This window comes from Gymnodraco acuticeps, unplaced genomic scaffold, assembly GCF_902827175.1.
Source record: "Gymnodraco acuticeps unplaced genomic scaffold, fGymAcu1.1, whole genome shotgun sequence".
Lineage (NCBI taxonomy): Eukaryota > Metazoa > Chordata > Actinopteri > Perciformes > Bathydraconidae > Gymnodraco > Gymnodraco acuticeps.
In genome coordinates this window covers 2,367,377-2,382,974 of record NW_022992206.1, presented here as the reverse complement: position 1 = coordinate 2,382,974, position 15,598 = coordinate 2,367,377, and the positions used below count along the sequence as shown (strand labels likewise).

At 41.8% G+C, this 15,598-nt stretch overlaps 1 protein-coding gene across 1 annotated transcript in view; it reads left to right on the top strand.

The window, feature by feature from the left end:
• Positions 1-15,598, top strand: part of slc12a5a (solute carrier family 12 member 5a) — a gene marked incomplete in the record, with an annotated part of 137,749 nt that overhangs the window by 109,398 nt on the left and 12,753 nt on the right. The window contains 10 exon segments of the mRNA XM_034205748.1: positions 6,792-7,039; positions 7,610-7,821; positions 10,336-10,503; positions 10,667-10,765; positions 12,107-12,164; positions 12,284-12,458; positions 13,039-13,157; positions 14,018-14,116; positions 14,220-14,339; positions 15,274-15,378. Coding sequence (XP_034061639.1) covers positions 6,792-7,039; positions 7,610-7,821; positions 10,336-10,503; positions 10,667-10,765; positions 12,107-12,164; positions 12,284-12,458; positions 13,039-13,157; positions 14,018-14,116; positions 14,220-14,339; positions 15,274-15,378 — 1,403 coding nt within the window.

Sequence of the window (15,598 nt, the reverse complement as noted above, 5' to 3'; positions counted from 1 at the left end):
CACATGTTTTCACACTTCAAAGAGTTGTCCTCCTCACTCACCTCACGCTTTTCTCACCTCTCCTTTATTATATTTCATCTTCTATTTTTTTTTTTTTTACCCAGGCTGAGGTTTATTTAATTCAGCAGTAAACAGCGAGCTAGAGGCTTGTGACCTCAGATCTGCCAGTTTATATCCCCAGACTGGCCGGGGAAAGCGCGAGGAGGGAAAGTGGATGAGTTACACTCCCCAAACAACTAACACCAAGATGCCCTTGAGCAATGATGAGATTGTATGGAACTTTTTTGAGAAAATAGCAGGTGTGATATCACTCGATATTTAGCAGTGATATAGAATTATATTTAGATTTTCTTCACACTGCACATTTCACTTTTATATTTAATTGAATATGTTATTCCTTGCACACTTACTGTAAATAATATCTTACTTTTACATTTTGTTAGCTGTACTTGGCCCTTCATAGCGTTTACTCAACAGATAGTCTACAGATTTCTATCTTTCACTGTGAACATGTATGTATTTTATAGGGATGCACGATAATTATCGGCCCGATAATTATCGGTCCGATATTAGGAATTATGACGTCATCCCGATAAACCCGATACCAGTATTAATAGCCCCGATAATATACAATATATTTTTTGGGTAAAAAAAAAGAAAAAATACTGCGGTGTGGGTGGATTGGGATGAGGGGCGCTTGTTTTTCGTACATTTTTTTGTATTATCGGTTATCGGTATCGGTATCGGTCTTGAGAAGCAGGAAGTTATCGGTATCGGTTTCAAAAAACCAATATCGTGCATCCCTAGTATTTTACTTTTGAGTTCTGTTTTATTTCTATTTTGAGATGTTTCTATTTTATGTTTGTTTATCTCCACATTATGTGCAATGCCTCGGTTTAACATGCCGCTGTGACGAAAAACCGCAGTGACCCATCCTAAAACCCGGATGTAAACTCCTTCCGGTTCCTTCGTCAAAAACGCAATGCAATTTCTCCATAGGATTTTGGAAAATAGCTCGAAATAAGGTCTGTGATTGACACACATTTAAGAGACGGATCACGTTTTGTTCAGCCGGATAATATCCACATGTCTATCCTACTTTTATAATTTTCGAAGCATAAATCTAGTCGCAAGAAGCAAAATGCTAACGTTATGCTATAAAGTAGTGATGTTACGTATTGCGCCGAGGCTTCGGAGCGTGTGTCGAGTAATCCCCGAAGCTTTTTGTGAAGCATGTATCGAGGCTTGTATCGTTTTGGGCCAGTGACGTCATCGATGACAAACGAAGCCTCGCTGCCTGTCGATTCCACGTGACTGCTTCAGAAAGCGATTCAGATCGGTTGAACCGTTGAACCACAACGCTCATAATACCCATGGATGTATAACAAGAACCATATTACCCCTCCTGTACCCGGGCCCGGTGACACGATGGAATCAAGAGAGCTCAGACCCTCACTTATATAGAGGTCGGAACATGTCATAAGTATAAATGAATACAAGCATAAATAAATGTAGGAATAAAAACATCAATAAATACAGGAATACATATCTTGCAGTGTTTTCAGGGAGCTTTAGTGTGTGTGCTGTGGCTCAGCAGGAAAACAGTTGACTCATGACCGCAGGGTCCCTGGTTCAACGACTGGCCAATACGTATTTTTTGTTGTTTATAAAAGCTACAGCTAAATGAGATAATGTAGTTAATAAATGTATTCTTTGATATGATTTAGCCTTTCTCAGGCTACAACGTGGTTAAGTTTATGAATACTCAAGCCTGCATTACAATATAGGCAGGGCCAGTCAGCTGTAGAGAGTTAACTAATTAGAGGGGCGTGGCCCCACAGCTGTGAGAACTCAGCAATCAGGCGTCCATTTTAGGTAGCTCTTTCCTGGAGCGTCAGCTTAAGCGTCAGACAGCCGAAGACTGACAAAGACATTAGAGTCCTGCGGGAGTAAGACTGACAAAGACATTGGAGTCCTGCGGGAGTCACGAGGGAGGCAAAGAGGAGGCAAATCCTACTCTGATTGAAATGGTGTCTTATTTCTCTTTTCTTTAGTTTTCTAGCCCCTCATGCTATAAACATGTGTATTTTCTCCATTCCTGTTCATGTGTCTTCTCGCAATTATCACTGGCCCCGTGTATCTCCTAATCGCTATAACCGGCCTGCTCTCGTCTATCCCACATGCTCCACTGAGATCCAACATCTAGTTTCAGGTGGCCTGTGGAACTGCCAGTCAGCTGTTCCTAAGGCTGACTTCATCTCTGGCTACGCCTCCCTGCAGTCTCTGGATTTCCTTGCTCTCACTGAGACGTGGATTACTCCATTCAACACATCCACCCCAGCAGCTCTCTCCACAGCATATTCCTTCTCCCATACACCCAGACCAACTGGCAGAGGAGGTGGCACTGGTCTCCTGCTCTCTCCCAAATGGAGCTTTTCCCTCTTCAAGCTACCTAACTTCACTCCTTCCACCTTTGAATTCCATGCCGTCACAGTAACCCATCCTATACAATTAACCATTGTTGTTCTCTACCGTCCACCAGGCGCCTTGGGGGACTTCTTGGAGGAATTAGATAGTCTCCTCTCACACATCCCTGAAACTGGCCCTCCCGCTGTACTTCTCGGAGACTTCAACCTCTAGACGGGGAAGATAGACGAACTAACATCTCTGTTAACCGCCTTTGCTTTCTCACTGTCTCCATCCCCACCGACTCATAAAGCTGGCAATGTCCTTGATCTCATATTCACAAGGAACTGCGCTACTTCTAACCTCTCTGTAAACCCGCTCCACACATCAGATCACTTCTTCATTTCATTCTCTCTACCCCTTTCCAAACATAACAAACTAATCTCTTCTCATCCTGCACCTGTCCGCCGTAACCTTCGTTCCCTCTCCCCCTCTACCTTTGTCTCATCGGTGCTCTCAGCCCTCCCTTCCTCGGACTCGTTCCAACTACTACCTCCAAACTCTGCTGCAGAAACTCTCCTCTCTACTCTCTCATCCACTCTGGACTCTCTCTGTCCTCTCACATCTCGGCAGGCTCGTCAGTCCCCTCCTGCTCCCTGGCTAAATGATGCACTGCGTGCTAATAGAACCGTCCTTAGGGCAGCAGAGCGGAAACGGTGGAAATCCAAACACTGTGACGACCTCCTAACCTATCAGGCTCTCCTCTCCTCTTTCTCGGCTTCGATCTCTCAGGCAAAAAGTACTTTCTTTCAAGATAAGATCCAATCTTCCTATTCCAATCCCAAAAAACTATTTTCCATCTTCTCCACCCTCTTGGACCCTCCAAAAGCCCCTCCCCCCCTCCTCACTTCTGTCAAGCGACTTTGTTACCCACTTTGAAAAAAAGGTTGATGATATTTGCTCTTCTTTTTCTGACTCACCTTTACTCACCGCTGGGTCACCAGACCCTCCTTCCACCCACACACTAACCTCCTTTTCCCCTCTCTCTCCAAGTGAGGTTCTTACCCTCATTACCTCTGCCCGCCCTACCACCTGTCCTCTGGACCCCATCCCTTCAAACCTCCTTCAGACTATCGCTCCTGATATTCTACCGTTTCTCACCCATTTCATCAACACTTCTCTAACTTCTGGTCACTTTCCAAACAGTCTCAAGGAGGCAAGAGTAAACCCTCTCCTAAAGAAACCCACTCTCAACCTGTCAGATGTTATAAACTACAGGCCTGTCTCTCTACTCCCGTTCCTGTCTAAATCACTTGAACGCGCTGTCTTTAAACAACTCTCCTGTTATCTCCATCAGAACAACCTTCTGGATCCGCACCAGTCTGGTTTCAAGGCAGGTCACTCAACAGAAACTGCTCTCATTGCTGTCACTGAGGAACTGCACACTGCCAAAACTGCATCCCTCTCCTCTGTCATCATCCTGTTGGACCTGTCTGCTGCATTCGACACGGTGAATCATCAGATCCTCCTTCGCACTCTCCAAGAACTTGGAGTTTCAGGCTCTGCACTTTCCCTCCTCACCTCATACCTCAAAGACCGTACCTACAGGGTGACTTGGAGAGGGTCTGAGTCCGACCCTTGTCAATTAACTACAGGGGTCCCTCAGGGCTCTGTTCTTGGTCCCCTCCTCTTCTCCCTGTACACAAACTCGCTCGGATCAGTCATTAGCCCGCATGGTTTTTCATACCACTGCTACGCTGACGACACCCAATTAATTCTGTCCTTTCCCCACTCAGAGACCCAGGTTGTCGCACGCATCTCTACTTGTCTAGCTGACATCTCTCAGTGGATGTCTGCTCATCACCTCAAGCTCAACCTTGACAAGACTGAGCTGCTCTTCCTTCCGGGAAAAGATTGTCCCACTCTTGACCTAACAATCAACATCGGCACCTCAGTTGTTTCCCCGACTCAGACTGCAAGGAATCTGGGTGTGACCCTAGATAACAACCTGTCCTTCACTGCAAACATCGCTGCTACAACCCGTTGCTGCAGATACACGCTTTACAACATCAGGAAGATACGTCCCCAGCTGACACAGAAAGCGACTCAGGTTCTGGTCCAGGCTCTCGTCATCTCACGCCTAGACTACTGCATCTCCCTCCTGGCTGGTCTACCTGCATGTGCCATCCGACCTCTGCAGCTCACCCAGAATGCAGCGGCTCGTCTGGTCTTCAACCTTCCTACATTTTCCCACACCACTCCGCTCCTCCGCTCCCTTCACTGGCTTCCGGTAACTGCTAGAATCCACTTCAAGACACTGGTACTTGCTTACCATGCTGCGAATGGATCTGGCCCTTCGTACATCCAGGACATGGTTAAACCGTACACCCCAGCGCGTGCACTACGCTCTGCATCAGCCAAACGACTCGCTGCACCCTCGCTGCGAGGGGGACCCAAGTTCCCATCAACAAAAACACGTGGGTTTGCTATCCTGGCTCCAAGATGGTGAAATGAGCTCCCCATTGACATCAGGACAGCAGATAGCTTGCACATCTTCCGGCGCAAACTGAAAACTCATCTCTTTCGACTCCACTTCGAGCGATAAATGTATTAACAAAGCACTTATATACTAATAAAGGACTGGCTTATCTAAAGCCAGTTGAGTAGCACTTGAAATGTTTGGCTCTATGAAACCTGATGTACTTATATGATTCTGTTTTCTTCAAGGTTGTGTCTTCCTGGTCGAATGTACTTATTGTAAGTCGCTTTGGATAAAAGCGTCAGCTAAATGCAATGTAATGTAATGTAATGAATATTATTAAGGAATACAAATCCCTCTTTGCAATGTTTACCAGCCTCCTTAGGCTTTTCAATCACAATCATTAAACTGGAATAAATACAATATTGTTAACATGAAAATATGATTTAATGTTCATTGTTTAGAGTTATTCTAAGGCTTTACTCATTGGGAACTCTGTATGAGATAGAGCACACTGTTGAGATGTCAAATCTGCCTGTTTTACACACTTTGACCAACAGGGGGGTTTGTGTTCAAATGAAGCCCATTTTTATTTATTTTTTATTTATCCTTTATTTATCCAGGAATGTCCCATTGAGATACAAGATCTCTTCTTCCAGGGAGTCCTGACCAACACGGCACACAACAAGTTTCAACATAAAACAAGGGCATTAAACAAAAAACATACAATTCAAATATAAATACAGAAGGCCATTTGTGCAGTGGCAAGAAGCATAATCACATCAGCAATAGCATCAGGTAAAACAGTTACATGTTTCATGAAGGGCTAATCGTAGCATACCTTTAAAAGCATTTACAGTAGGAAGTGCCTCTCGACAAAGTTTTACTTGCAGCGTATTCCATAAAAAGGGAGCATAGTGGGAGAATGCAGTTTTACCAAGCTCTGACTGCATCAAAGGAACATTTAAAAGCATCCCATTTGCTGCTCGTCTGGTATTAAAAAAGCAAGTATAAAAGGACAGAAGTCTGGAGATATATAAGGGCAGCTTACCTAGCAATGACTTAAGGATAAAAATCAACATGTGTGATTGTCTTCTTTGGTACAGAGAGGACCATCCTAGGGATTGATACAAAGTGCAGTGGTGGGTGCGAGAGCCTGCACCCGTTACAAAACGTATAGCAGTATGGTACGCAGAATCCAGCTTTTTAAGCAGGGAGGAAGGAGCATGCATATAGATCACATCGCCATAGTCTAATACAGACAGAAAGGAATGATGAAGCCTCATGAGATGAACCCTTTTGCGAACCAATTGGCTGGAAAGCTTCATAAGGCTTCATCTCGCCATCACTACTATAAAGGAACTACAGCAGGGTCGCTGCTTCAACGTCACGGCAATTTAAGATCCATATTCAAACACACAGATTGTAAATGGTACAAGTTGAAGCGTTTGTTTGAACAGTTTGCACGAGGCAGGTACTTGCTTTCAAGCAGAACAGGGCAAACAAACTTAGCGGGAGTGTTTTACGTGTTCGGCGTAATGACGTAAAACGGTCTCGACAACTTCTGTAGTCCTATTCAGCCACTTGTTAACAACCATCGTTTTTCAGACACGTAAACTCTTCAAAAATCACCAGCGGGGTCAATGCTGATGTATTTAATGTCGTAGAACAAAACGTGATCTGTCTCTTCAATTTGTGTCAAACACAGACCTTATTTGGAGCTATTTTCCAAAATCCTATGGAGAAATTGCATTGCTTTTTATCGAAGGAACCGGACGTGGTAAAAATGCTAACTTACTTCCGGGTTTTAGGACTGTTTTAGGTTTTAGATTTTAGGACTGGTTTTAGGTTTTAGGACTGCGGTTCTCTATAGAATGTCTTTAATATCATAACCCTTTCACTTCAGATCTACATAGCACCCAAAGCAGCCGTCTTTCCCCTGGAGGGTCTGGAGGGGGCCGAGGCGGAGGCCGCCCTGCTGAACAACATGCGGGTGTACGGCACCATCCTGCTCTTCTCCATGGCCACGGTGGTGTTTGTCGGAGTGAAGTACGTCAACAAGCTGGCCTTGGTCTTCCTGGCCTGCGTCATCCTCTCCATCCTGGCCGTGTACGCCGGGGTCATCAATACCGGATGGGATCCTCCAGAATTCCCGTAAGCCAACCAAGACGGTCAGACAGAATATTAGCTTAGCCGAAAAAACATAACCATAATGCTAACTACAAGGCAAAGAAAATACATCAGATTGATGCAATACACACCTGATGTCAGAAAACATTTATACAACCTGTCATTATATTAATAGGAAGTTAGAAAGCCACCTCTATTGATTGGAAAGCTGAAAAGGATTGGTTTGGTTTTCATTCATCATGGTAAACACTGAAGTAAAGTCATTAAGATGCTGATGAATACAACAGTTACAGGTAACATAGCCGTCCATTTTTAAACTTATTTTAGTACATTTTAAGCTCAGAGGTCTGAACTTGTTTTGACCTGAACAATTACTTGATTCCTGTAGAGAATAATGTTGTTTGAAGCTCAATTATAAATGTGTAATTTTTTATATCAAAATCATTTTAGTTACTTTTTACTATTTACATCTGTAGTGCTTTATTACCAGACGTCACCCATTTATTATAGTAGTAGTTTTAGTATTATCATTATTATTAATGTTGTTGTTGTTATAATTATTTGCATTATTGTGTTACTTGTTCTTCCCTCCAGTGTGTGTCTCCTGGGCAACCGCACCTTGGTGTCGAAGAACTTCGACGTGTGTGCTAAGACCATCGAGTCAGCCAACGGGACGGTCACCACCCAGCTGTGGCGCATGTTCTGTGACTCACCGCTCCTCAACGCGACCTGCGACAAGTACTTCGTAGCCAACAATATAACTCAGGTCCAGGGCATCCCAGGGGTCACCAGCGGGGTCCTGGCAGGTGGGTCTGGATCTGCCGTGTACCATTTACACACAGTGAGCACACAAAACAACAAACCTGGAAGAGGACAGATATAGTCTGATCTCTTACCTACATAAAATAGCAATACTATATTTAAAAAATAATCTGTACAAGTATAAGTCCTGCATTCAATATCTTCCATATTTTAAAAAAACAAAAGTGTTGGCATCAAAATATACCTAAAGTAGCAATTATGCATATTAAGCCATTTCAGTATCAACTTTATCACAGCTGATAAAGGTGGAGCTCATTGACTTTACTCATGTCTTTAACTACGTCAATGTTTATTTATGAGTTGATTTATATTTTGAAATAGCTAGTCATCTGTAAAAGTTATAACTGTACTTACTGCTAACAAAATGAGGTGGAGTGGAAGTATAATGTAGCATAACATGAAAATACTCATAGTTCATGTAACTCAAACGTGTACTTAAGTACAGTGCTTCAAGTAAATGTACTTTATTACAACCACCAGTGTGCACATGCCCATTTTAAGTACACAAATATGTACAGTAGCCCATGTATTTTTCTTAATATGCTGTAGTCATGGATAATTGATTAGTTGAGTTTAGTCGTCAAAGTAAAAATGCTTACATTAAAGTGACCTGACGTGCAAAAGGTGGTCTTAAAGCAGATTGTTGCTATGTGCTTTGTCTGTCGTCAGATGGGGAAACGTAAAACTGTTTCCATTATAATCCCCTGAAGAATTTCTTTAGGGGGCATTAGGAGTAAATAAGGAATAATACAATTATGAAAAGAAAGCTGTCACGGGTTGCACCGCTTCAACTCCCAATATGCATTAGAGTAATTGATTTACTGAATTTGCCAAATTATATACTAATGCATTTCTATGTCATATATATAGAAAAAATATATATAAATATTTCTTTCTTTCTAAATACCCTGAAAAGTCAGGGTATTTAAAAAGTGATATTGTTTCACTAAGACCAACAGAAGCGAGTAACAGACCGTAGCAGCAGTTTGTCCGCCCTGGGTGACCGCACACCTGAGGCTACAGAAAACAGAGCTTGGTTAACCTCGTTCCTCTCTAGTAGTTACTACAGGGGCAACAGTTAGCCCTGTTTTAATGATCCATGTTTGCAAATCAGGTTTTGAGGTTTCATTGTTTTATCAAAAAGCCTTTTCTTATTTGTTTAACCAAATTATTACTGTTTGCCCCTTTTGTAATGTCTTCATGGAGGAGAGCATGCCCACATCCACTCAGAATGCAATCACAAATACATTACAAATGTACATAAATTTACAGTCACATTGCGACATGGAAGGAAATACGAAAATGATTGGTGTGTGAATACTACAGGGAAATATATACTGAGGAGAACCCAAGATAATCACATTGGTGTGCAATGCTCATGTTAACACTGAAATACAATTTGAGCTCAGTTTATTTCATTTTTCTTTTAAAAAAAACCCACACAATGCTAACACTGACCCTCTGAATTAGCCCGAGCGAAAAATGCTAACCTATTACTGCACCGACTACTACTCCTAGCTCCCTTATTACTTATCCTAGGTGCACATCCAACACATATTTTATGATCGCAAGGAGATACATAATCTAACGGTGCCCACCTCAACACTGAAAGATACAAACTCGCGACGTTATCAACAAAAACATACATCAAAACATGTAGCGCTAGGTAGCCAAAAACGCTAACATGGCTTACCTTGGTCTTTGTCTGGTCAAAACTGGTCTTCAATGGCATTAAAACGATGCTGTAGTTAATCCATAGGTTAATATCCAATGTGACTGCGTCCCCTTTGAAATGTTCTGATAATCCATAAGCAATAAAAACTGCTTTTCCGTTTCCAGAAATCAGAGCAGGGATATTCCTACGCTCTGCAACAAGATTGCATCCGCAGAGACGCTAGTCTATGGGATGATTTCCCTTTGATTCTATTGGCTCTAACGGTCAGGAAGAGATGTCACATGTCAAAATCGAGCAAGGGGGGCCAGAGATAGGTCAAATCCACCCAAATGGCCCCAGAAGAGGGTTTATTTGGCTAAATCTGTCTAAAAAGGTCAAATATCACTTGTTTTGCATCAATCTTGATACAGGGTACTTATTGTACTTTGGATTCCTAAAGCTTTTAGTCTACTAACCCATCATCCAAGGTTAGTTTTCACTATAAGTACAAAATATTTTGTGGACGGACACTATAATTTACAGTTATTTACCATGTTCAATCTGAATTTTCTTTAAAATAAAAAACATCTATATTGAATCTGACTTTTCTACATCTAACTCACAGGTTTATCATTACTTTGAGAAAAAGGATTATTAATTTAACCCTTTTAGAAGGGAAGATATGGTCATTTGTTCTGGGAATGTCATTTTCGAGCCTGAAACCTGAAAAAACCGGGCTTGGGACTTAACAGGTTACATTTTAATTTAAAAAATGTAATGAAAATGTTTCTATGATCCAAATGTAAAACCTAACTACTTCAATACTTCCCTGTCCCACTTCCAGAGAACATGTTTGGGACTTACTATGAGAAGGGGGACCTGATCGCCAGGAAAAACATGGAGTCAGTAGAGGACCAGGACGACCCTCTGACCAACTCAAACCGCTACGTGCTGGCCGACATCGGCAGCTTCTTCACGCTGCTCGTCGGCATCTACTTCCCCTCTGTGACAGGTGGAACTCTCAATCTTATATGGATCTTTTTCATTTTGTGGTTTCTGATTTTCATGTTAGGAATATACATGAACTTATTATTATTCTGCAGCTTCTAACTTGCCCTGTGTTTGTATTTGTTGTTGACCTAGTTAAAATGTTTGCTTCTCCACTTTGTGCTCAGGGATCATGGCCGGCTCCAACCGCTCCGGAGACCTGCGTGATGCTCAGAAGTCCATCCCCATTGGAACCATTGCAGCCATCACCACCACCTCCTTTGTCTGTATCCTCTCATTACTGCCCCCTGCAGGTTGACACGTGTCCCTGCACCGGCCAATTTCAAAAACATTTAGTATTCAACCCAATTTAAATAATTAGAATATTGCCAAATATTAAATCAGTGGAATATCGTGTTTTCTAAAAAACCCTCTGTTCAGCCCAGAGTAGCCATTACAAGTTATATATAAAACCCAGAAAGTACTATGACAAAAAAGTATCAAGAATCATCTAACCACAAGTGCAAAAAGCCTAAAAGTGCAGAGAGATATACAAGAATAAAAATGGAATAACATGGTGTTTTCACAAAATATTTAAAGTATATTCAGTATAAAGCATTTGCAAAGTGAATGTAGTCATATAAGACATCTAAAAGCCCTAAAATAATTGTGGCCAGAAATCCACTCAAACAGTGTTGTAAGCTCTGCGATGATTTGTCAGACACCACCATCCCATGTTGACAGGACTTGAGGTGATGATGCACTTCTGTGCTTGTCTGCTGTAACGAAATCACACTGATTGGCCGGCAGGGCGCTCCATAATTAAAGGTCAACATAGTTTAAACCATGAAAGGCCATAACTGCTTTAATACCAGAGTGATTTTGATTATGGGTTTGCATTATCTTTCTGATTTGCAAAAAGTATTCCTGTGATGACGGTGACACTCTTTTATTTTATTTAATACTCTCAGGCTCCCACCAACAACGCTTATTAAATGTTTATAAGAAAGAAAAACAATATCACACAAGTAAAAACAAAATAAATTCAAATAAGGGCTAACATATAACATACATTTGTCGGTGTAATTGCAAATGAATAAACTTAATGTATATTTTAAGTATAAATACAAAGAGGTGTGAACATATGTAAAAGATGCTTGCACAGTTATGACATTAAAAAAAAGTTGACATTTGAAACATTATTTGGCCGTGCTTCAGCATACACACAGGCAGATGTGATTACAGGCCTCTTACTCTGAAGCAGCCATCTTGAATCTCCTCCATGTATCTCAGTAATCAGCTTAGGGTCTACACCAATTTGATTAAGACCTTTAATCGCATCAGTGGACTGCCTATGCAATCACGAGTTAATAAAGCAGAAGGATATTAGTTACAATGTCATTGATCTCTGAGATATTATCCCAAACAAAATCGATTGCTGTCTTTTCTCAGCAAACACTGTTGATTGCTTTATCAGATCGTTGAGTGCATCTTCCAAGGGAAAGGTTTATAATTCTTATAATCAAATCCTGTCAATCACTGAACAGGTCTCATCTAAGGAACATTCATGCTAGCTAATCAAATATACATCTGTCTATGAAATTATTTCCTGATCCAAAACTGCTCAGACATGACCAGTGTGATTCTGTTCGGTGCCTGCATCGAGGGAGTCGTCCTCAGGGACAAGTAGGTCCTTCAATTGGAGAAGAAATTTGAATCAACTGATTATTCTTCTAATAATATGCTTGCTGTTAATAATACAAAAATAAAAATGCATTAAAATGACCCTTTCTTGTGTCCTATAGGTTTGGAGAGGGAGTCCACGGGAATTTGGTCATTGGCACATTGGCTTGGCCGTCACCATGGGTGATCGTTATTGGCTCCTTCTTCTCCACCTGTGGGGCGGGGCTTCAGAGTCTGACGGGGGCCCCTCGTCTCATGCAGGCCATCGCCAAGGACGGAATCGTGCCCGCCCTCCGGGTCAGTCTGTCTACTCAATAACACCACAGAACTTTCTTAATTTATTTATTCATAGATTTTTTCATTTATCAGATAAGACATTAACACAAACAATCGTCTCAAGGTACATGTAGAGCAGCGGTTCCCAACCTGTGGGCCGCGGCCCCCCTAGTGGTCCGCGAAGGCATTGCAAGTAGGTTATATAGGTCAGACAACATCTATTGTTTCAGGGCCACTGTATAGCTCAGTTGGTATAGCTAGCGGCCAGGTAGACCAATCACAGGTGAGGGTGATACTGATTTTCACATCTCTAAACCATTGGTTGTGCGATTTGAGCACTGAGAAAACTGAAACATTGACTTTAATTATATGTACTATGTCAAAAATGTCACATTAGGTTTGTTGAAAGCAATAATATTAAGTTGAACCATTTGAATTTAAACTAATATTATTGCTTCCAGCTAAGCTAATACAGTCATGTGGAATCTGTTGACATACAGTAATACATTTAATTCAAGTTTTTAAGGGTTATATTCTTCCATTTACACCAAATGTCCTCTCCTTTATTAATGTGCAAGATTTCTCTGTGCTGTCCCCGCAGATCTTTGGCCATGCAAAGGCTAACGGAGAGCCCACATGGTCTCTCCTGCTGACCGTTTGTATCTGCGAGATCGGCATCCTCATCGCCTCTCTGGATGCTGTGGCTCCCATCCTCTCCATGTGAGAACTTTTGAATTCACTGCCATTTTTAACCGACGTTGGGAGATTTCAGAGCAGCCAGTTCCCTTGCTATTCCCTAAATGTTGCAAATGGCACATTTTATCGACTCAGATTTAGCTCATCAGACAAAGGGCATGCTGCTCTACTGCTCTAGTGACACAGTGAATCTCTGAATGTGACGGATATCGACACAGGATACTCTTTGGACTATAGTCGTGATGATATCCCTATAATGTCACAGGCAGAGATGGCAAAAGTACACACATCAGTACAGTAGAAGTACAGATACTCGTGTTTAAAAGTACAAGTACTGACTAAACTTCTTAACTCAAGTAAAAGTAAAGAAGTATAGGCTTCAAAATGTACTTAAGTAAAAAGTACCCATAACTAGCAGCTGTTTTAAAGAGTGACTGACCTCCCTTTATATTAATAGAACAATAATGTCATTGTTAGCTAAGGAATGTTTCGATGCTGAACAACGGCAACATGACAACGTTTTCATTGGTCCCTCTTCTTTAGAGAAGACCAGGAAATGATGGATACACGGATCGTGTTCAAATCAACAGGCACGCAATGACTCTAAATAATAATGATCACGCCACCAAACACAGAAGTAAAAAAAAAACTAAAGTAGCGAGCCTGTTTTGAAAATGTAAGAAGTAGAAAGTGCAGGTATGTGTGTTTAACATGTAAGAAGTAAAAGTAAAAAGTCATCAGAAAAATAAGTAGTGGAGTAAAGTACTGATACCAGAAAAATGTACTTAAGTAAACGAACAAAGTATTTGTACTCCACTACTTCCCACCTCTGGACACAGGATATAAGAGTTGTGTTTTTAACTGTGTCCCTTTGTGTCCTGCAGGTTTTTCCTGATGTGCTACATGTTTGTGAACTTGGCCTGCGCACTGCAGACGTTGCTAAGGACTCCAAACTGGAGACCGCGCTTCAAGTTCTACCACTGGTCAGTTCAGACGCTACTGAGACAGAGAGCAGCTGGATATTTATACTTTAAATGTGTGCCCCCCCCCCCGGGCCTCTGTCTTACTTTCTGTGTGTCTCTACAGGGCTCTGTCCTTCCTCGGGATGAGCTTGTGTCTCACACTCATGTTCATCTGCTCCTGGTACTACGCCATCATCGCCATGTTAATTGCCGGCTCCATCTACAAGTATATCGAGTTTGCAGGGTGAGTGGAGCGCAACCCCAGGAGAGATTGGATTCGCCGGCTGCCTTTTGGTTTTGCTGGAGTGTTTTTTGTGTGTGTGTTTATACGCTGTATTTTAAGAGCTTTCTGCCACTAAATCCACACCATCAATATTTTTTAGGAGCTTTAAGGAAAATGACTGCTTTTGCTTTTAGTTCTACAGATTGTGGGATAAAAACAGTAGAGTACTGATGTCCTAGCAAGCCTATTGATATACTGCATGCAATTATAGATGCCATGTGTTACTCATGACATCCTCCCTATCATCACAGAGGCACTATTAGAAAAACGCCCCTCACCGCCTCCACATAGGAATGAGATCCTGTGACTCAAAATGATTCGTAGTGACTACAAACTATGTGCCTGGCATCTCTTTCAGTGATGTTTCATAGTTGAGGGTTCAACAAATTATCATTTTCCATCTATTTGTAGCTGTTTTCAGTGGTATTTTTCAGTTGAAGCAGAGCTGTCAAGGGGCTGTTTGTCAAAAGAAACTGCATCTGAACTTCAGGATTTAGTTTACACAGGAGATAGATCACTTCCTGCTGCAGCAGATTCCACCTTGACACATATATTATAATAACTGTTGCTGCTGACAAATACATCGGAAAATTAGCAAAGAAAGCCTGATATCTTATATCATATTTATATCATTATTGAAATCATTTGAAAATGCGTATTCTCCATGCGCACTGAGTATTTAAGTGCTGTGACTCCCTGTGGTGAGTGACATCATTTCATCATGACATTTACCAGTGATGGCTAATCCTTTATCACATTGCGTTATGTCAAACCGCCATCTGAAAGTAGATTTGTTTCAGTTTCATCACTTTTATCATTTAGAAGGGAGCTGCTACACTTTTGATCACGTTTTGATTGACGAATATTGATGGACTGGCCCTTGTCTGTGTCACAGTGCGGAGAAGGAGTGGGGTGATGGGATACGAGGTCTGTCTCTGAGCGCCGCACGCTACGCTCTCATGCGTCTGGAGGAAGGTCAACCGCACACCAAGAACTGGAGGTACGAACACAACGTCACACATGGTGTTGTTTTATTTAATTAACATAGAAATCACCAACAGTTCAGCCATTGCCTCAGTAAATGTGATTCTCCTCATCACAGCTGTCAAACAACAATAATTCATTATAACATGTCAACCTTTCATGCTGTTTCTCTCCATCTCTTCTTCCCTCCATGGCTTATACTTGGCCCACTCATTTCTTTCATCTCGCCTTTATTA